This window comes from Ursus americanus, chromosome 26, assembly GCF_024610735.1.
Source record: "Ursus americanus isolate L20-20 chromosome 26, mUrsAme1.1.p, whole genome shotgun sequence".
Lineage (NCBI taxonomy): Eukaryota > Metazoa > Chordata > Mammalia > Carnivora > Ursidae > Ursus > Ursus americanus.
Window position 1 is genome coordinate 15,653,036 of NC_142152.1, and position 22,900 is coordinate 15,675,935.

At 47.1% G+C, this 22,900-nt stretch overlaps 1 protein-coding gene across 1 annotated transcript; it reads right to left on the bottom strand.

Moving 5' to 3' along the window:
- Nucleotides 1-96: 96 nt before the first annotated feature.
- Nucleotides 97-18,560, bottom strand: SLC10A1 (solute carrier family 10 member 1). The gene is made up of 5 exons (XM_045807932.2): nt 18,079-18,560; nt 8,637-8,847; nt 4,849-5,027; nt 2,571-2,767; nt 97-332 (listed from the first exon to the last, which is right to left on the bottom strand). Exons 1-5 carry the CDS (start codon nt 18,432-18,434, stop codon nt 226-228), a joined length of 1,050 nt encoding a protein of 349 aa, XP_045663888.1. The 5' UTR covers nt 18,435-18,560; the 3' UTR covers nt 97-225.
- Between the last annotated feature and the right edge of the window lie 4,340 nt (nt 18,561-22,900).

A 22,900-nucleotide genomic window follows, 5' to 3' on the forward strand; every position in this document is an offset into this window, starting at 1 on the left:
GTCTTTATTTTCTAAACAACTATCAGTCGATGTTGGGGATAGGTGGGGCTCTTCAGGTAGACTCCCTGTCTGTCCTCCGTCCAGGCAAGGCTTGTCAGTTCTGATAGTTCCTGCTGGCAATGCTGGAGAAAGACTCCTGTCTCTGGTGTTCCTTTCATCTTCTGCTCTCTGTAGTTGATCACACTGAATTGCCCTTTGACCAGAATCCAGGCCCCTGGGGGAAGGCTAGGCTGTGCAGGGGGAGCACTCCTCCACTTTATGGGTGCCATTTCCTACAGTTCCTGGAATGGTTTCTTCAATTGCAGCAGCTGTGTAGGTCATTTTTGTTTTATCTGGAAAGTTGAAAAGGGTCAGGGGTGGAGGAGGAGAGCAACTGTAGTTAATACAAAGCTCGTTCAAAGACCGCACATCCTAGGTGTTAAGCATGACTTAAATTTTGGGGGAAGGATTTGTTTTCCCTTCAATATCCCTAATGGTATTACTACTACTAAGTCCATATTTACTGACTCTTAATCACTTCCTCTCCAACTTCTTGGTACAGGCAATACAGTGGGAAAGTTACGTGTTCAGCAGGGTTGACTTGCATTCGGGGAGAAAGCAAGCTTTAGGGGGTCTTCTAAGTGGAGTCTCCATGCCCCTCGTATTTAGTCACCTCTTTTCCTGCCTGTATGGAGGTGGTGAGTTGTGATCATAGGAGTCAGGGTTCATCTATCTTGTCCCCATTTGTGTAGAAGGGTACGGGACTCGGAAACACAAAAGGTCTGCACCGTGAGCACAGCTGCGCGTCAGTCCTTGTGGTGCCTTCGCTCCAGGAAGGCCATCTGAGGTGCACCGTAGCTCTGCAAACTTGGGAACCTGGTTGGTTGGTTCAGAAACTTTCACCTCACACTACTTTTGCAGGATAGTGGAGACTAAAGACTTCATGGGCAACAAATTTGAGTTACTTTCAGGTAAGCATCAGACTAGATTCTTTTCCATAACTCCACTGTGGGGTTGGTTTGTTTAAGATTTATCTTAAAGATTGTCGGGGGGCGGAGTGGAGAGAGTGGACACACGAGCAGGTGGAGTGGCAGGCAGAGGGAGAAGCAGGTTCCCTGCTGAACAAGGAGCCCTGTGCAGGACTCGATCCCAGGGGATCATGACCTGAGTGAAAGGCAGATGCTTAACCGACTGAGCCATCCAGGTGTCACCTAAGATTTATTTTAGAGCGTGTGCTTGTGAACAGTGGGGGAGAATCTGCTGAGCACGGAGCCTGACTCGGGCTTGATGTCATGATGCTGAGATCATGTCTTGAGCCAAAATCAAGAGTTGGATACTTAACCAGCTGAGCTACCCAGGCCCCCTTCCGCTGTTGTGTTAAACCAACACCTAGAAAGTTCTGAAGTATGGTCAGCTACTTGTTTCTTTTGGGCTGCTTGATAAAATATCTTGTTAATTGTGAATGCACATTTGCTATCATGAGGTAATGATTCCACCAGGGAAGGTTGTCTCCTAGGGTTTGAGTCAATCCCTGGGGTCAAGAAAACATCTTGAAGGAGCCCCTCATGGGAAATAAGATCCAGTTGAAGGATTTGAGTGGTTATACTGATCTTTAGAATTAAAAAGTAACTGAAATATCATCCAAAGGAAGGTTTCCTGATTTGAAAAAATGACATTTGTGGTTAAAGTCCACCTAGAGGAGGGGCCTTAGGGGGTTTCCTTGAGGATCGGTACAGTTCAATGTGAATAAAAAAATACTCTGAGCATCTTAGAAAAGAGATGCTGTGCTATTGTTTAGAAAGTAATTCAACAGTGATCAGACTAAGCTATCAATTATATTAAACTAGATTACTGTGATACTGTTTAGTAAGTTTACACTTAAGTTTTGTGTATTGGGTAACCAGAGTTGGAGTCTTTCGGCTCTTGGCCTATTAGGCTACACTGCTTTAATGTTTTCTTTCGTAAAAGAGTGCCAGTGGTGCTGGGGTCTAATCTGGCTCTTGGACAGGAGAACCTAGTCCTAAAGAAAATGGAATTTTCTAGATTGTGGATAGGAGCCCTTCACACAACTACTACTTCACAGCTGTTTTAATACCCAAGACAATTCTGCCCTTTTTCTTCATTCTTTTTTTTTTTTTTTTTAAAGATTTTATTCACTTATTTGACAGAGATAGAGACAGCCAGCGAGAGAGGGAACACAAGCAGGGGGAGTGGGAGAGGAAGAAGCAGGCTCACAGCAGAGGAGCCTGACGTGGGGCTCGATCCCGCAACGCCGGGATCACGCCCTGAGCCAAAGGCAGACGCTTAACCGCTGTGCCACCCAGGCGCCCCCTTTTTCTTCATTCTGAGTCTTCCGTGGTCTCCCTGGTTAAAGTCTGTCCACAGCTGATTGTTCCAGCTAGGACACCGCTGGAGTGCAGTTCATGGAAATAGCCCTGGTTCTTTCAAGTCCATTCCTACTTTTAGTGCTACCTGGTTTCTAGTGACTTGATAAGAGTTGACGCCCCATCCAAAAGGTCCCTGCCAGAGATCTGTTTGCTGGCAAGGATCAGGTCCAATAGGGGAGAACACAAAGGAGAGTGAATACTTACCCTTGGAAGGCTTGATTTTCTTGTAACACCGAAAGATGAAGATGAGAAGAATCCCTTCTCCAAGCTGGAAAATCATGTAGAGGAGAGGGAAGAAGAAAAGGGGTCCAATGTCTTCAGGGGGGAATGTCACATTGAGAATGGTGGAACAAAGTTGAACATTTTGGCATCCAGTTTCCATGCTGACAGTGCGGCTGCACCTGTGTAGGTTAAAAAACCCAAACACCCTTTTGTATCCCTCAGAAGGGACATAAGGGTGTGAATTCACTTCATCGCCCTCCCCACATTACCTAAGAAAGACCCATTCAAGGTGGAAGTGTGGTGACTAACAGGTTCGTGGCAGGGAGTTTTCATGAAAGAGTTTGAGTAGCGTAGAGATCTACCTTTCGCTGCTGCAGGATTACCAAATTAAAATTTGGAGAGAGGTCTGGCTGATGAGAGTTGAAAGTGTGAGCCGGTATCATTCATTGGGTTCTATTGTTTACATATGGGGCAGTTGCAGTGTGAACATAAAGTAGCAGATTGTCTGAAATTCCTAGGGACATCGTCCCGTTCCCTAGTTTCTGGTTTGAAGATTTTCAATTCTGAAGTCATAATGATTAAGAAGCAAACTTGGGGTGCCTGGGTGGTCAGTCAGTTGAGCATCTGACTCTTGGTTATGGCTGAGGTCATGATCTCAGGGTTGTGAGAGCCCCAGGTGGGGCCCTTCGTTCAGTGGGGAGTCTGCTTGAGATCCTCTCCCTCTGTCCCTACACCCCATGCTTGCTCACTCACAAGTCTTTTTTTTAAAAAAACTTCATTCATCCCCAATACCTATCTTTGGAACATACTCCCAGTTTTGCTCTTGTCCTGTGGACTAAAGAATGGGATGTTTACATTTAATGAATACACATTTAATTGAGTTGTTACAGTGTTTTAAAATAGTCACTAAAATTCTGAAAGCTGTCTCACATTTTTTATGGGGGAACTAGCTATTCTGATGGCCCTTGATTGTGTGGCCATTTGTCACTGAAAATTGACACTTGGCGATCAATGACAGCCTTTTAACTCTACTATGTAACCACATGCTACATCCAGTACTTTATTAGTGTGGTTCTTAAAATGGATAACTTTTTAAGTTGTATTCTTAAAGCAATTCAGTTTGGGGGGCCGAGGGAGGGTACTCGAGTGCTACTAATGTTTAGACTTCTGCATATAAGTATTCATCTGGCTGAAAAGAGGCAAAGTTCCTGACATGTACTGCACTATGTAGACAGTGTGTCTGATTTTCCCATACCAGACTGTCAGGCTGACTGTCTCTGAAAAGAGCCCCTGAGTTTGTGAATTGAAGTACAGCAGAGGTCCACAGCCAGTTCAACTCTTAGTGCCACTTAGAGCTGTCACCCAGTGGTGTCCTTGTCAAGACTAAAGCGTCAGCAGGCAAGGAGGAAGATGATTGTCAACACATACCATGATGACTTGGAGCTCCTCCAGAGTCTAGCTACCAGATTGCAGCAGGAGATGGAATCTAGGCTCAGGAGGGAGCACTTTGTTACGAGCTGTTGCTCTTTGGGTTATCAGATGCTTTTGTTCCTAAACCATTTAGTAGCTTACACCAATGTTTCTCACAGTCCAAAGTTCCTTGTTCAGTTGATGGATTTGTACATACTGCCAGGAAGATGACTCCCCCTGGGTTTTTGGGATCTTATCCTTTTCCTGAGAGACCAGGATAAGAATGAGGCCCATGGGACATTGAGATTTAAAATAATACCTATGTTCATAGCAGCATTGTCCACAATAGCTAAATCGTGGAAGGAGCCGAGATGCCCTTCAACAGATGACTGGATTAAGAAGATGTGGTCCATATATACAACGGAATATTACTCAGCCATCAGAAAGAACGATTTCTCAAAATTTGCTGCAACATGGACGGGACTGGAGGAGATAATGCTAAGTGAAATAAGTCAAGCAGAGAAAAACAATTATATGGTTTCACTCATTTATGGAACATAAGAACTACGAAGATCGGTAGAAGAATGGAAAGAAGGAAGGGGGGGTGCTAAAACAAGGGGGAATGAACCATGAGAGACTATGGACTCTGGGAAACAAACAGGGCTTCAGAGGGGAGGGGAGTGGGGGAATGGGATAGGCGGGTGATGGGTATTAAGGAGGGCACGTATTGCATGGTGCACTGTGTGTTATATGCAAGTAATGAATCATGGAACTTTATAACAAAAACTAGGGATGTACTGTATGGTGACTAACATAGAAAAATATTATTAAAAAAAATAATAATACCTACCGTCCATTGAGGCGGAAGAGGCTGGAGAGGATGTAGCCCAGCAGGAAGCCGACGAAAGGCATCAGGGAGGAGGTGGCCAGCAAGTGTGGTGTCATGACAAACATGATACTCTGGCCCACATTAGTGACAGAGAGTGCTACGATGGCCACACTTAACAAAAGCATGATGACCATCCCTCCCTGTAAATGAGGACAGGAAGAAAAAATTAGGGTGGTGGGGGATAGGGAGGAGCAGGGTCTGAGGAAGCAGGGGTGGGTATCAAAGGTGGAAAATACTTTAATAAAAATTGGTATTTGAAGAGGAAGGGAGAGCAAAAACTTCGATCTTTTGAAATTCTTACGGGTAGCTAGGAAGCTGCTTGGATGACAGAGACTTGATGTTGTTACTGTTGACTGTTAACAAGAGAGCCAGATATTTACCAGCAAAATGAGTTTGGAAAGAGGGAGTGCAATTTGGGACAAGCAAGCTATGATGAACCACAGGAAGGTGCTGAGAACAGGCGACTAGGCTTTTAAGAGAGAAGAAGCGGGGAGGGGCTGTTTCTCGGAGTCCTCATTGGCAGGGCTGTTGCTGGGCAAGGAGAAATCATTCTCCTGCTGGGGTATGTATAGTAAGCTTTCTTTGGGTAATGCAAGGCATGCTGTTTTTGGCCATTGGTAGTGCGGGAGAGCTCTCCAGGCCTGGATTCCATTTTAAATGAGGTCTTTATTTTCACATTTCCCCCTTTCGATCAAGGTCTTCAAAAGCATTGCTGATCAAGAGTCAGGTTTTTTATATTTAGTGTTCGCATCTGCTAAAGTGGCATTGTCCCTCAGTGCCAGGAAGGACTTGTCCTGATTGTCATGTCCCATGTTGGAAAGTGCATAGGTTGGAAACTGTTGAGGCTACATTGGAGTAACATTGGAGGAGGGAGAGCTCTTATGCATTTCCCATCTGAGGTCTCTATCTTGCCAAGATTGTAAGCGTTGGAGATCATCTTGAAGTCTTTAAGCTAACATCTGCCTGTTGGTGTGTCACGTCTGTAGAGATCTGACAGGCAGTAAGTATGAAATTTAAAAATGATTATATAGCAGAATAATGAGTTTGTGTAATCGTCCTAAACTAGGATCCCAAACCTAAAGGCATCCAGCTAAAGCGGTCAAAGGATTGGGACGCCTGGGTGCTCGGTTGAGTATCTGCCTTCAGCTTGGGTCATGATCCCAGGGTCCTGGGATTGAGTCCCGCATCGGGCTCCCTGCTCAGTGCAGAATCTGCTTCTCTCTCTGCCCGCCGCTCCCCCTACTCGTGCTCTCTCACTCTGACAAAACAAAACAAAACAATAGGTCAAAGGATTGATGGTTATGGTTGGAGAAAGGTTGAAACAAGGTACGAGAACACCTGGCCACAAGAGCCTAACCTGATAGGTTTTGCACTTATAATTTGGGATAAGAGAAGTTGGTTACAGGTAAGGGATCTCTGACCTCATGAACAGATTGCAAATTTCTGGTGATATCCAATAGTTAGAAAATTTCCCCACTTTTACAATAGATTGGGTCTGAGAAAAGGAGAAAAGGTTAAGAGGAAACATTGAGAAAAGGAATACAGGCCTAATCTCGTTATCTTGGGAAAGCTGTCTCCTTCAAGTGTCATCTGTTTCATTTCCTGGAAAACATCATTTTTAGGTCACGATTTTGGTGTGCAGGTCCCATCAGGGTTTGATGCTTTCTTTAGATGATCCAAAAGTCTGTTCCTCAGTCTGGTGGCACAAGAGTTTGTTAACAGTACCTGGTAGGGGCATTTTCAACAGGGTTGAAGAGAATCTTTCCTGAGCTGTCTTTTCCAGTAGGTGAAATCTCTAGACTGCAAGGTGTGACCAAAGGTTGCTAAAAAGTTAAGGATGAACTGAGAAATAGCTGTTGGATTTGGCAAAGAAAGGACAGGTATTCATCTTGCTGATGGATGGGAGACCAAGGAGAGAAGAGAGGGATTGAAGTAGCTGAGACTAATTGTTGAGGGCCTGTCACTTGTGGGAGCAGCCCTGGTGGGTGTGGTGGGAGTGGAAGGTGTGGGGGGAAGCAGGTGCAGGGGAGGGATGTTTCCTGAAGCGTGCGTAGGGGAGGAAAGGTAGGTGTTGGAGTCCAGTAGGGGTTGTTTTGTTTTGTTTTGTTTTTTGTTTGTTTTTGTTTGTTTTTAAAGATTTTATTTATTCAACAGAAATAGAGACAGCCAGCGAGAGAGGGAACACAAGCAGGGGGAGTGGGAGAGGAAGAAGCAGGCTCATAGCGGAAGAGCCTGACGTGGGGCTCGATCCCAGAACGCCGGGATCACGCCCTGAGCCGAAGGCAGACGCTCAACCACCGTGCCACCCAGGCGCCCCTTTTCTGTTTTTGTTTTTAAAGATAGGAGAGAGGTGAACCCGTATCAGTAATGATGGTGAAGAACCAACCGATACAGAGACTTAAGAAATGAGAGCAGAGGTGGGGGAGGCTGGGGGACTTGGGGGCCATAATCAATAAAAGATCTCTGAGAAGCAAGAGTGGAGAGAATGGGTAATGCCATCCAGAGCTGAAGCGGGGTGATTGAACATGGACAGGAGGAGGAATGACTTTTCCAGGTCTTCCAACGGGGTGGGAAAGAGAGCTGTAGCCACTGTATTAGGACTGGGCCAGGACAAGGGCAAACCTACCCTGCATGATGGTAGTGCGAAAATTGAAAAGGCCTGACAACTTGCAACTCCTTTGTCTCAGGCCCAAAGCTGTTGCCAAGCCTTGAGCTTCCAAGCAGCAGGCCCTGTAGGTTCACCCGAGGCAGGGTCCTTCCTGAGGACGAGCATGGAGCCCCGGAGCCCCGGAGCCCGGCCCTGGGGGATGAGCAGTGAGCAGGAGGCGGAGACTGACGAGGACTGAGTGCCAGAGTTACATAGTGGGTTGAGGGTCCATCGCAGCACTCGCAAGAGTCTACGATTCTTCTGAGGGCAAGGCAGTGGCGTGATGTCCTGTGTGTGGCCACAGTGCCCCTCTAAGGCCCCTGGGGCCCTACTCTCTCCCCTCCCTCCCACACCTGAAATGCTGGGAGTGCGTACACTACCTCTTCCCCTGTTCTCTGGCTTCTCCTAACATCAGCCAAGTTTGCCCTCGTTCCCGCCAAGTTCCTCTATTCAGGCTTCCCCCCGAGGCTGACCCAAATCTACCCTTTCTTCATGGTCCACCCTCACTAGCCCCATCGTCTTGCATTCAGCCAGTACCTAATTATACACTGTATTTGATCTTACTTCTCATGTGTTACTTCACTTTCTGCTAATATCAGGCTCATTGATGACAACGAAACCTCAGAGTATAGCATAAAACTCAGCATCTAGTAGGTACGTAAGTTTTTTATTATGAAAATAATGATCATATACTTGTGTGTGGTATTTTACTTTTTTCTCCTAACTTTTCAAAAGTATTCTCATGTCCATTACAATCTCATGAAGTAGGTGTACCAATAGTAGACCCTTTACTTTTACTTTTTCTTTTTTTTTTTAAAGATTTTATTTATTTATTTGACAGAGAGACAGCCAGTGAGAGAGGGAACACAAGCAGGGGGAGCGGGAGAGGAAGAAGCTGCTGGGAGCCCGATGCGGGGCTCGATCCCAGGACCCTGGGATCACACCCTGAGCCGAAGGCAGACGCTTAACGACTGAGCCACCCAGGCGCCCCCCTTTTCTCTTTCTAATAAGGAAACTCACACAGAAAAGCTCAATGACTGTCCTCAAGCAGTACACTGAGATGAAAGTGGTGGTGCTCCCTGCACAGGTCCCAGGTTCTTACCTTGTTGACATAGCGTACGTATTGTGGCCGCTTGGCTTTGAGGAAGATCCCAATGGTGCAGGGAATGAGAACCAGGATTAGTGATATCACAATGCCTTTGTAGGGTACCTTGTCCTTCAGATCCCCATCATAGATCCCCCTGGAGTAGACATACAGGAGGAGGGGCATCATGCCCAGGGCAAAGAAGGTGGAGCAGGTGGTCATCACGATGCTGAATGGGAGAAGCAGGAAGAGTACAGAGAGAGCCCATTAACATGGACCATTCTATTGAGTACCCACTATGTGCCAGGCACTGTGCTAAGCAGCTTACATACACTAATTTCTTTTTTCCAGTAGGCTTGGGAGATACAGGCTATAGGTTGAGATTCTCACGTTCTTTACTTTCTGGTTTATCTTTACGTTATTTACGATAAATACAGTGTGTGTCCCAGACCCCGAATAATATAGCTTCTTAGCTCGAATCTGTATCCTAATTGTACTATTACCATTTCCATTTAGACTCCAGTACAAGTTAGTCCTGTATAGGGAGAGGCCTTCCGGAAAGGCTGACTGCAAGAATGAAGCAGCTAGGGAACATTGTTGGATTTGTGGATATTCATGTGACAATATATGACTCTGGCGTCCACTCTTGTGGGAAGGTTGGGCATGAGGGCTTGGCAATACCCCAGGAAAGCCCCACTAAGTGTGTGTCTCTCCTCCCCACAGCCCTATTACCTATCTGCGCTTCTTTGGTATTTCCATAGAGGTGAAATATAGCTTCAGTGAACATCAAGCATGGCCTAGGTCAAAGGGTGCAGAGTCTAGCCATCAAGGACAGCAACAGATAGAGGTATCACTAGGAATAAGTAGATGTCGGAGGTGCAGAGACACCCTCAAAGAATAGTGTGAACTAAATAATGGGAAAATCCTTCTTCCATGAATATCTAAAACACCTAAACATATTTGAGCTTGTAGGAAAGCTAGGGAGGTTCCCAGGTGCCAGCAACAGAATGCAAAGGAGTTGGTGGGTGAGCTCATGCCGGAGCCGCACTGTGTGGAGTGGGTAGGGGGTGGAGAGTTAGTCTTGGTAATCTGGAGACTTAAGTTTTCATGATAAAGGAAGGGACCCAGAACTGAGGTCTATACTTGTGAAAAGAGGAGAGTTGAAACCAAGAAATCAATGCTAAAAGAACTACTGAAAAAATAAAGTAATAATTGCATGTGTCAAATATAAAATCACAATGGAAAAAAATATTTGGGACAGAATAATAATGCAACGCATGTTTTAAAACACATGGGAGATGACCTTGGATCGCACAATAGTTTCTTAGAAGTGACATTGAGAGCACACATACACACACAAAATAAATTTGATTTCATCAGAATTAAAAACGTTTGTGCTTCAAAGGACATGATCCAAAAAGATACACCAGTGGCCCATAAGCATAAGAAAAGATACTCGACATCATTAGGCATTAGAGAAAGGCCAATCAAAGCCACAATGAGATCACCATACTCACTAGTATGGCTACAATAAAAGTGATGGATAATAAGTCTTGGAGAGGATGTGGAGAAATAGGAATCTTCCTGTTGTTGATGGGACAGTAACCGTAAGACTTAGCAATTCTAGATACATAATCAAGAGATTTGAACATGTATGTTGACATAAACACTTGTATGCTAATGTTCAGGGCAGCAGCAGTTATAATAGCCAAGATGTGGAAAACAATAAAAATATCAACTGGTGAATGGTTAAGTAACCTATGGTGTATCCATACAACTAAATATTATTCAGCCACAGAAAGCAATGTTTTAAGTACCAGCACATGGTAACACATGGGCGAACCTTGAAGACAATATGCTACGTGAAAGAAGAGACATAAAGGGCACATATATGATTCCACTGGTATAAAGTCTACGGAGACATGAAATAGACGAGTGGTTGCCAGGGGCTTGGGTGAGAGACAAATGTGTAGTGACTGCTAACTGGTTTCTTTTTGGGATGATTAAAATGTTCTGGAATTAGTGGTGATAGTTGTACAACCCTGTAAATAATACTGAAAACTGTTGAATTATACACTTTAAAAGGGTGAAATTTATGGTGTGTGAATTATATCTGGAAAAAAATAATTAAATCTGGGGAGCAGCTAAAATAATTGTTAGAGGAAAATTTGTATAGCCTCAAATATTTACATAGGAAAAGCAGATGACTTGGGATGCCTGGGTGGCTCAGTCGGTTAAGTGTCTGCTTTCAGGTCAGGTCATGATCCCAGCATCCTGGGATGGAGCCCCCCCCCCATTCCTTGCTCAGCGGGGAGCCTACTTCTCCCTCTGCCTGCCACTCCCCCTGCTTGTGCTCGCTCCTTCTCTCTCTGACAAATAAATAAATAAAATCTTTTAAAAAAGGAAAAACGGAAGACTAAAAATGAACTAAGTATCTTAGAAAATTAGAAACAAAGGAAATTCAATGAAAATAGGGAGAAAATATTAAAGTTGAGAGAATAAAAATGTATATAAATCGAGAGGATCAATTAAACCAAGAGCAGTTTATTGTTTTGTTTTGTTTTGTTTTGTTGTTTTGCCAAGTCCAAGAAAAGACACCTCTGGGATGACTAAGGAAAAAGAAGGCACAAATTGATTATATTGGGAATGAAAAAGGGTACATAATTAAAGACACATTAAAGATTTTAGGGAGTTATAGAAAAAAAACGAGGCCAGTTTTGTATTTTCATTTTTTAACTTGGATTGAATGGACAATTTCCTGGGAAATATAATCTATAGAAACGAGCTCAGAATGAAGCTGAAAACCTGAATCAACTTAGAATCACTGAGGACATGAAGTAGTGAAAATGTATCCTCCCTACATGATGTATATAGTTTTACAGCAGAGTTCAATTAGACATTCAAAGTATAGATAGTCTCAATATTGTATAGAGAATACAAAAAGGGGAAACATGCCCCAATTTATTATATGTGAATAGTATAATTTTATTTATTTTTTAAGGTTGATTTTTAAAATTTAAATTCAATTAATTAACATATAATGTATTATTTGTTTCAGAGGTAGAGGTCAGTGATGCATCAGTCTTATATAACATCCAGTGCTCATTATCACGTGCCCTCCTTAATGTCCCTCACCCAGTAACCCCAACCCCCAACCCCCCTCCCCTCTGGAATAGTATAATTTTAGAATCAAAGCTGCAAAAGGACATTATGAAGAAGGAAAGTTAGGGGCCATTCTCACCCATGAACAAAGAAGAAAACATCATAAATAGAATATTAGCAAATGGGGCGCCTGGGTGGCTCAGTTGTTAAGCATCTGCCTTCGGCTCAGGTCATGATCCCAGCGTTCTGGGATCAAGCTCCGCATCGGGCTCCCTGCTCAGTGGGAAGCCTGTTTCTCCCTCTCCCACTCCCCCTGCTTGTGTTCCTGCTCTTGCTGCCTCTCTCTCTGTCAAATAAATAAATAAAATCTTAAAAAAAAATATTAGCAAATGAATCTAACAATGCCTTTACAAAATAACATTTAGAATAAGATGAGTTTATCCCAGCAAAGTGAAAATGGGTTAACATTAGACAACCTACTGACATATATCACTGTATTATCACATTAAAGAAAAAATGGTTATGATCCTTTCATAGCTAAGAAAATTGTCATTCAACAAAATTCAGTGTTCATGCATTAAAAAAATTAGCACACTAGCAACGGAATGGAATTCCTTTTTTTTTTTAATTTTAAAGATTTTATTTATTTATTCAACAGGATAGAGACAGCCAGCGAGAGAGGGAACACAAGCAGGGGGAGTGGGAGAGGAAGAAGCAGGCTCATAGCGGAAGAGCCTGATGTGGGGCTCGATCCCATAACGCCGGGATCACGCCCTGAGCCGAAGGCAGACGCTTAACCGCTGTGCCACCCAGGCGCCCCTTTTTTTTCTTTTTTTAAAGATTTTATTTATTTATTTGACAGAGAGAGACAGCCAGCGAGAGAGGGAACACAAGCAGGGGCAGTGGGAGAGGAAGAAGCAGGCTCCCAGCAGAGGAGCCCGATGTGGGACTCGATCCCAGGACCCTGGGATCACACCCTGAGCCGAAGGCAGATGCTTAATGACTGCCCCACCCAGGTGCCCCCAGAATAGAATTCCCTAACCTGAAAAGGGTATCTATCAAAAATCTACACCAAATAGTAAACGTTACAGTGAAAAATTAGAAAGTTTCCTCCAAGAAGAAAAATAAAGCAAGGATACCTGTTACCATCACCTCTATTGTAAATCACGTGTGTGTGTGTGTGTGTATGTCTTTGCTAGCACAGCAAAACAATAAATAGAAACTGTATAGGGATGGGAAAAAAAAAGAAATTAAACTTTCATTACATGCCAATGATTGGACTGTCCACAAAGGAAATACAAGTGAATTTCCACTATAATGAGAAAGTAAGAGAATCCATGAGTTTTTGAATGCATCAGCAATATTAAAAAATAAGTTGTGTCCTGATACTCTAGGAAAATAATTGGGACATAGGTTTTTTTCTCCCCACCCCACTCCACCACATGGCAGGAGGTGGATTTTTAAGAAGAGATAACATTTAGCAGATGTACACTTACTGGTGGTGAGCATTTTGTCGTGTATATAATTGTCGAATCACTATGATATACACCTAAAAATAATATTGTCAACTATACTGCAATTAAAAAAAAAAAGAAATGCCATTTATAATAGTCACAAAATCTATGAAGTATTTAGAAATAAATCTAACAGACATGCAGGACCTTTACAGAAAAAATTATAAAACTCCATAGAAAGATATAAAATAAAGTCCTATCCCCAAAAAGAAAAGCTATATCATTTTCATGGATGGGAAGCCTCTAAATTTTTAATCTATTAATCAAAATTCCAGAAATATTTTTTGTAGACTTGAGACCTAATCCCCAAAATCAAATGAAGAGTTAAGAATGAAGAATAGCTAATGTAATTTTCTTTTTTTTTTTAATGATTTTTAATTTATTTATTTGAGAGACAGAGAGAGCATGGGGAGGAGCAGAGGGAGAGGGACAAGCAGGCTCCACACTCAGTGAGGAGCCTGACGCAGAACTCCATCCCAGAACCCTGAGATCAAGACCTGAGCCGAAACCAAGAGTTGGACGCTTACTTGACTGGGCCACCTAGGCGCCCCATAGCTAACATAATTTTCAAGAGGAACTGGATGTGAAGACTTACCTTTCAGATATCAAGACTTAAAAGTCATGGTAATTAAGAAAATGTAGTGCAAGGTAACCACACAGACCGATAGAAGAGAGATTCCCAGATACAAACCCATGCATGTTGGTGAATTTTATCCATGTGAGAGATGGCATTACAAATTACTGGAGAAAAATTCACTCAGTGGTTCTGGGAATTCTCTCTATCCACTTGGAAAAGATAAAATTAGATTGCACTATACATAAAAATAAGATTAGGTTGATTGAAAATCTCCATGTGAAAAGCATAACTTTAAAACTTTTCAAAGAAAATGTAGGGAAATATCTTCATGACCTTGAGCATACTCAATGATTTCTTAAAGGAACCCTTCCAAAGCAGTCAAGGGAAAATATAGGTAAATTTGACTGAATTAAAATAAGCAGTCTGTATTATAAGACATCGTCTTCAAAGTATAAAGACCAGCCCCAAACTGTTGAGTAGACCATCGCAACACACACAAACAACAAATAACTACAAGTCAATGAGAAAAAACACAACAGTCCAATAGAAAAATCGGCAAAGGACATATTTCTAGAAGAGAACCAATGGTGAAACAAATCCATGAAAAGGTGCTAAAACTCCCTTGAAATCACATTTAAAACGCTGTGACCCATTTCACTCTCACCAGATGGTGCAAATCACAAAGTCTGACAATTCCGAGGACGGATGAAAACAAGGAAAACGAAGGATCTTCATACACTGTTGGGGAAAGTGTGAAGTGCAATGACTGCTCTGGAGACTTATTTGCAGGGGTGTGAACCGCACGACCTAGCCGTCCTGCTTTGATTATATGCACTGTCACAGGGGGGCACGGGGCGCGGGCACAAGACTGCAGAGCAGCAGAACATGAAATCCACATGAACAGACGTCTGCCCGTAGGACACAAGCCGTGAACAAAATGCACTGAAGTAACTCTTCTACTCACATGCCTGTATCTCCAAAGGAGCCAGTAGTCAGGTGATCTGGCCAGCATGGCGCCGTTTAAATAAAACTTGAGAATGTGCAAGTACCACAATGGATCTTGCTTATGGATGCATACGAGTAGGTAGTAATAGTGTAAAAGGGTCTGTCCTCCCTTGGGGTGGGTAGAGGGGCACCTGACTGGGGAGGGGATGACACACGGGGGCTACAGTGCCAGCTATTGATCTCGGGAGAAAAGCCACACACAACTTGTGTGCTTGCTTTGATGCCCTCTAGCAAAGGAGTCATGCTTACTTTGGCTTGGCATGTCAGAAGTTCTGGAATTTTCTCGGGACGTGGTACACTCAGGCGGATGGAAACCAGGACCTCCAGGTACCTCCTAACTTGCTGGTGTCTCTGACCGTCGTCAGAGGGACGGCGGGGGGCGGGGGGTGACTTGTCCAGACTCTAGCTCTGAGATCGGTGCCCGTTCCACAGGAACAGCGTGGACCTGGCTGCCGCTCGGGGCGGGGGCGGAGGGCCACAGGGAAAGGGGCACATGTGGTTTTTTACTTCTCCTTCCTGCTTCTCCCAGCACTGCACACGTCCGGCTTTTGGACATCTGTACACCCTGTGGCAGGGACAGGTTTGGAGCCCTTGTCAATAAAGGCCCTGGAGGCTGCGGCTGAGGGAGCGTGGGGGCCCGACGGCCTCCGCTGAAGTGTGAAAGCCCTGGAATGGCTCCTGTCTGGTCCTGGTTAGGCTTCCTAGGTCAGGGTGGGGGGGCCTGCGGGCTGGTTGAACGTGAGGGGCCGCAAAGGCGGTCAGAGGCGTTCAGGGCCCCCTGGCACTCTCCTGTCTCTGAATAGCACGCTCGCTTCAACTTTAAGGGCATGTTCCCTTGCCTGTGGGTCACCTGCATTCTCGGGAGCTTGTGTGTGGTGGCCCCCTCGAGGAAGGGGCTGCCGTGCCTGCCTGCCCCATGGCCCAGCCCCAGACTCACTCCAGCGGTGAGGAGCGATACCGGCAGGAGAGGCTTCCCGCAGATTCCGGGAAAGCTCTGGCGAGTCTCTGGACTTCGGCTCCTCATCATTAAAGCGGAATCGGGGTCCTGAGATTGGGCCCCACTTTGCATGGGAAACCGTCTGGCGGTGTCTGGCTTATGGAAGGGTCTCTGACTGGTAGCCTCTGAGCTCCAGCGGCCCCGCACATGTCCTGTTTGGCTTGCACAGGGTTTTAAAACAATTTTAATGAGTTGCCATTACTGAAAACTTTGGAGCTTCCGTGTAAAAGGGAGATTCTATCCTCTCTTGAAGAGCAGGAAACGGGCGGCGGTGGCTCCACGCTCCCACAGACCCACAGAACACCCACGCCAGAGACGTGGCATCGCCCTGTTTGGGGGACCCGTGCCTCACAGCTGGCAGGCCACCTCCAGCCACTTTGCTCCTTTATATTCATGCCTGGCCCTGAAGGGATCTGAGTGAAAGGATGGGATTTGGAGCCTCCCAGACCTCAGACAAATGCATTAGCCTCTCTGTGGCTCAGTTTCCTCGTCTTGAAAATGGGACTCCGCCCAGCGCCTCCTCCCAGGAGGCTGCGAGAGGGTTTCATGGGAAGTGCTTGCTGCAGTGCCTGGCTGTGTTTTATTGTCGGTATCATTTCATTACAACACATGTAAGGAGTTGCCCATGAACTCCAGCTGTCATGGAGAGTCTGGCGCCCGTGAAGGCAGACGATGGGATACGTGCTCTGCTGCTGGGCTCCGACGCATGGTTTGATGCGCGCGGACGTTTGTCTGTGGGAACGGGCTTTATGCAGCAGGTGGGCATCCCAGCATTTTCTTTGTGGGGTCTTGGGGGAAGTGGGGGTCCCCAGGGGCCCAGACAAGGAAGCTGAGCATGAGGGCTCATGTTCCTGAGCCGCTGGAGGCTGGGCTGGTGGGGCCCTCGGAGCTCGCAGACGCAGGCATGCTGCAGACCCTCACTAGCGCCCACTGGCGGATGAGGCTGGGACATCTGGTCACTCGCACAAACACCCCTTCTACACTGAATTAAGCTACAGTCCGGGTTTCTCAGGACACAGAGCCTGCAATGAGCCTTGTTCACAGGGCAGGTGGAAGACGGAGGGCTTGCTTTGCGGAGGAAGGATTTCAGATAGAGGGAAGGATTTCCTCACGGGTAGTTGAACTTTGAACATGTTCCCATGGGAGACTGTACAAGCCAAACCCCCAATTTGTACCTGTCTTCCCATCAACTACCTCAGTGAGGGCCAAGTCACACGGGTAGAGAGACCAGAGCTCAGAAGGTGGGTCCCAGTAAAGACCCACTCTCTCTTGGTTTTTCATTTAAAGGGCGGTGGCCTTACTCTGCATCGCCTTCCTTGGCTGCGTGCTTAGTAAGGTTTGGCAGGTGCTGGCCAGGACAAGCAGCTGGACTGTCTGAACCCACTGCCCTGCCTGGCGTGGAATAGGGTCTCCACGGGGACTGAACCTCAGAGGCGGCAGGCTGGAGACGGAGGCTCTCGGAGAGGCAAGGGCTTTTGCTGGTGACTTTTCCCTCAGCCAGCAAGGGGGCTGTTGAGGCTGGAGCAAGTCTGAAATGGCCTCATCTGGCAGGCATTCTAGATCAGAGGCCCACCTGCTTGGAAGGACAGGTGTTCAGCCAGCTCCTGCTGAAGTGAGCCCTGATTTCTGCTGCGATGCTTTGGGCGAGAGGTTTAACCCGTATTGGTTTGCTGGGGTGCCCGCCACCCAGCATGGCCTGGCCGGCGCGGGAAACTCTAGGATCTGCCTGGCTGTGTCTTTGCATGGTTGTGTTCCTGTGTCTGACGGGCCCATGGGGGAAGTTAAGAGAAGCCATCCCATATGCCTGGATAGCTGGAAGAATCTTTGAAAAGTCTTGCCTGTTCTATAGGGATTGGAAGGGCTCTTTGGTTCTAAGCTACCTTGATTTCCCTGGAGGAGTTTGGAACCCATGTGCACTCCCTTGCCCACCAAGGTAAGTGGGCAGAGTTCCCCAGAGGCCTCCCGGGTTTGAATAGTGCTCCTTCTAATCAGTTCTTGTGGCCCATCTGAGATGCCTCTGGAAGTAAGGGGGTCTTCAGGAGGCCTCTGGACCAGCTGGGCCCCTTTGACTTGGTGCTTAAACCAAGAGGTACCCCAACTCCGGTCTCCAGCCCAGTATAAGCTCTTGACAGCAATGCCCGCCACCCCCTGCCCCAGCATCCCCCTGGCCCTGACTCACTCCCTATCCTGACTTTGACCCAGATCTTTCCCTAGACTGTGACATCTTCCAGCCCCAGGGGGCTCCCTCCTCGCCTCCAGTCCTACCTGAGGTTCATGTCCCCCTTCATGGCCAGACTGAAGACGTTGGACAGGGTCCCGCCGGGGGAGCAGCCGCAGACAAGGATGGCCAGTGCCTCAATGTTGTTTAGCCGGAACACCTTGCCCAGCGTGAAGGCCGTGAGAGGCATGATGCCATACTGCGCTATGAGGGCGATGGCCAGCCCCTTGGGCTTCCAGAAGTGAGCCTTGATCTTGCTGAGTTCCATGGTGCAGCCCAGCGAGAGCATGACAACGAGCAGCAAGAACACCAGGATGACGCTCAGTGCCTTGTCGGTGGGGCGCTTGCCGAAGTCGGGTGGGAGGGTGAAGTTGAGCGGGGCCGTCACGTTGTGGGCCTCCATCCTCCTGTGCGGCAGCGGAAGGCCGGGGAACCCAGCACAGCCCTTGCTCGCAGCTGACTCCCTTCCCTGCCCAGTCTGTGCTAGGTGCCTTCTTCAGTCCCCTCCCAGGGCAGCAAGCTTCGGGACAAAATGTGGCTCTGGGCAAATAGAAGGGTTATGCAACTAGTGCTGATGTCTCTCTGGTCGTGGCCCCAGAGGGGAGAGAACCCAGAGCCTTATCAGCCCGGCCTTCCCTGCCTCCTCCAACTCCCGCACCCTGTAGCCTTCCCAGGGGTCACACTTCCCTCGGAACACTGTCCTACCACTGGGACAAGAGAGCCATTTCTCTCCTTTGCCGACACTGGGCGCATTCTGCGGGCCTTCTGTCCCTGGGGACCTGCACTGATCCAGGTCTGGTCCTTCCTGTTCTCTGTTCAGTCCCTGATACCTCAATTCCCATTCAGGGGAAGATGCCCTCCCCATGCCCAGCGGGGCACCTCCACCTGTCCCCAAACCTGGGTGGTGGAACGGTTGAGTGTCACGTTTCCTTGCTGGACAGAGGGAGCCGATCTCCAGGGGCTGTGGGGCAGGGGAGGGGCAGGTGTGCTGCTGGCTTCCAGGAGGTTCTATGTTCTTGGCTCTCCTGGAAGATGACAGGGGGCCGTGTCCTTCTCGCCTGTTCTGGGGAAACCCTTATCTTATTCCCAAACCTGGACAGAACAGGTCCCGGGGGGTAGAATGCGCTCCACACAGGGTAAAGCCTGCTGGGCTGGAGAGGGGCTCTCAAGAAGCTCGAGGGGCTTTTCCCCTAAAAGGCAGCTCTCAGGGAACCCTGCGGCGGAGAGGTTTGTGCCCCGATTCCCCAGCCAGCAGCAGCCTGAGTCGCCCCATTGCTTGGGAAACATGCTAGAAGGAGGCAGGAAGGCACAGGCTTCTCTCTGATTTCCTGACTGCTCCAGTCACGCTCTGCCCGCCCGTGTGTCTCGGCCGGAGCTGGGAGCCGGGCTCTGGGCGCGCTGCAGAAGTAGAAAGAGGCAGGTAAGTGGGGTGGGGCACGCAGAGTGTGTGTGTGTGTGTGTGTGTGTGTGTGTGTGTGTGTGTCCCGAGGTAGAGGGAGCAGAAGGCCGGCTGAAGACAAGCACAAGCTGACACCCTACAATCTCCCCCCTGCCCCCAACTCCTGGGTGGGACAGGTGTGACGTTCTCCCAGGATCTCCCAACTGTCTTCATGTTAATACCTTGCTAGAGGGGAAAACAACCTTAACTTGACCAGGGCAAGGCCTCCAGTATCTTGTAGGTCCTCTTTAGCATATGAAAGTACTTTTGATAATTGTCTTTCTCTGCTTGACTTATTTCACTTAGCATTATCTCCTCCAGTCCCGTCCATGTTGCAGCAAATGTTGAGAACTCGTTCTTTCTGATAGCTGAGTAATATTCCGTTGTATATATGGACCACATCTTCTTAATCCAGTCATCTGTTGAAGGGCATCTCGGCTCCTTCCATGATTTAGCTATTGTGGACAATGCTGCTATGAACATTGGGGTGCATATGGCCCTTCTCTTCACTACATCATATGGTTTCACTCATTTATGGAACATAAGAAGTAGGAAGATCGGTAGGAGAAGAAAGGGAAGAAGAAAGGGGGGTAAACAGAAGGGGGAATGAACCATGAGAGACTATGGACTCTGGGAAACAAACTGAGGGCTTGGGGGGGGGGATGGGATAGGCTGGTGATGGGTAGTAAGGAGGGCACGTATTGCATGGCGCACTGGGTGTTAGACACAAGTAATAAATCATGGAACTTTAAAAAAATAAATAAATTTAAAAAAAAAAGGAAAAAAAAAAAAAGAAAGTCCTTTTGAAACCTCCTTTTTCCTTACCGCCCCCAACTCTCGAGTATATGATCAGCCGCCCCTCACAACCTGGGGGCAGCCGCTTTTTCTGTCCATGGGTCCTGTCTCCGGGCTTCCATAAAGCCACCATTTTGCACCAAAGATGTCTTAAGAATTCTTCCTCGGACGTCGGCTCCGGATCTCACCCCACCAAACCTCACCTGTATTCCAGAACCCCATCGCCTCCATCCCGCGGCAGTCGTAGTACAAAGGAGCAGTCTTCAGAACAGTCATCGCTTTGCTGGGTTGGAACCGACGAGGCCTGGGTGGGGTCTCAGAGTTTCATATTTGCTGAATCGGGGTGTTAGGCTTTGTGTGGGGGGATTCCAGAAAGCAGGACGGGGACCAGGGTGTGAACCACTGTGGCTTGGGGGTGGGGACAGATTTTGATTTGGAACGAGGAACCACCTAAAAATGAGCGTTCTCCAACAACGGCCCTTGGGGCCCCTGGGAGACTGCGCAGATGAAGGCTGGGAGGCCAGAGGCAGCCTAACCCACCGAACGCCCGAAAATGCTGGACCCTGGAGTTGAGCACAGCCCATAGGGCCGAATACTGTGACCCTGGGACTGGAACTGGAACTGGAAGCTGAAATAGGACTTCATCCACCTTTGCTTTGACCTCAAACTTTCTAGATTAAGATCTTCCTTCGGGCTGATGTCAGGCAAAAGACCCTGCGGGCAAGGCGTCCCCTGACAACCGAACGGAAACTACCCCCTCGAGCAGTAAGGGCTGCCCTGAGCCAGCAAGACCCCACCCGTGACAATGGTGACCTGCCCTCCCGCACGTACCCGCCGACCTCTGCCCCACATTTTCCTTGGATAAACCTGGAAGTATTTTCGGCACTTTGGAGACCGTCTTTGAGACGCTAGCCTGCTGTCCTCCCAATGTTGGCCTCACTGACATAAACCACCACTACTCTCTCTGCCTTTGGATTTCGTCAAGGTCAGGTGACTGAACCTGGTCTGTTTGGGGCCCCCCCTTGCACCGCTGCGCCCTGGCTAGGATGTGGAGAACAAAAGCAAAATAAATGTCGATAAAATTAAATTTCCTTATAACCTGCAGCCCATTGACAAATATGTGAGACAGGCCGAGTACAACATTCCTCCAGGAACTCCCAACCGTCCTAGTCTTAATGCCTTGCTGGAGGGAAAAACAACCTCAGCTTGACAATAGTCAGGCCTCCAGGATCCTGTAAGTCTTCTTTAGCAGATGAAAATTCTTTTGGAAACTTCTCTGCTCTTTACTTCCCCCAACTCCAAAGTATATAATCAACTGTCCTGTCCCTGTGCTTTAATAAAACCGCCTTTTTGCACCAAAAATGTTTTAAGAATTCTTTCTTGGCTCAGGAACCCTACTGCAAAGCACATCAGCTACCAAGCTCCTTTCCCCTTGATGTAGGAAAGACATTAGGGCTTGAAGCTGACAGCCAAGAAAGAATTCTTGAGCCGTGTTTGGTGCCAAAAGGTGGTTTTATTAAAGCACAGGCACAGGACCCGTGGGCAGAAAGAGCTGCACTGGGGTTGTGAGGAGTGACTGATTATATCCCAACTTTCAAGTTGGGAGGGGGTTAGGGATAGTGTTAAGTCTCTGAAGAATTTTGGAAGCAAGATTTCCAGGACCTTGAGGGGGCTGGCTCTTGTTGGGAAAAGGTCATTTATTACTGTCTAATAAAACATTAGTCAAGAGACTCAGTGGGTCATATGGTTGGGGGATGATTGCCAACATGTATCTTTGGGGGTAGAGATAAAGGAAGTTTCCAAAAGAATTTTTATATGTTAAAGCAGGCTTAGGATCCTGGGGGTTGGGCTGAGATTGCCTCTTACCCTTAGCAAAGCATTTAACATCGAGGTGGCTGAGTTCCTAGAGGAATGTTTCTCTGGCTGTTTCAAGGGCTTGTCACTGGGCTGTAGGTGGTAAGGAAATTGAATAATTTTTCTTCTGCCTTTGGTTCCCACATCACTTGGACTGAGTGTACCCGGAGGGTCAGGTACAGGCCGAAAGAAGGCTGCTCTCTCTCATTGGAGCTGGTCCGAAGAGGCCCCCCCCAACAGAGTACTAGGGCAGAACGATCACCCGCACTGCGTGAATATAAAACTCTAATACATGTCCCTGCCCTCAGGGCCTTTATAGTGCATAGGAGACCATGCGTGACCAGATGGTGACAATACAAAGCAGAAAGCAAAAAATGTCCTAGGCCCAAAATGTCACTTCAGCCAGGCCAAGTCAGGAACCCGGGGCTTCCTACTTAATCTAACTGCAGTTCTAGCCTCCCCCAGAAATGGAGCCTTAACTGACCTGTGAGGAATTTTCTGATAAGCATCAATGAGGTCATCTGCCACACGGGCTGGCTCCATTCCCCTCCCCCCGCAAAAGGAAGAAGAAGTAATCTGCATAATAAGACCCCCTGCCCATCCCCTTAAGGAACGGTCATCTTGCCCAGAACAATCTTTTGCTAATAACTCTCTTGCCTCCCTCTCCTTCCTGTGAACACCTTCCATTTTGTACAACTTTTCGGAGTCCCCCCCCTACTTGCTACACGGGGTGCTGCCTGATTCATGAATCACTTAATAAAGCCAATTAGATGGTCAAGTTC

Bases quoted from the DNA above. Each gene is read 5' to 3' on its own strand.
- SLC10A1 (XM_045807932.2), bottom strand. From the start codon at position 18,434: ATGGAGGCCCACAACGTGACGGCCCCGCTCAACTTCACCCTCCCACCC. The intron at 5,028-8,636 runs GTAAGAACCTGG...CCTCATTTACAG, and splicing joins ACGTACGCTATGTCAACAAG to GGAGGGATGGTCATCATGCT. The intron at 2,768-4,848 runs GTAGGTATTATT...TAACCTACACAG, and splicing joins CTCTTCCGCCTCAATGGACG to GTGCAGCCGCACTGTCAGCA.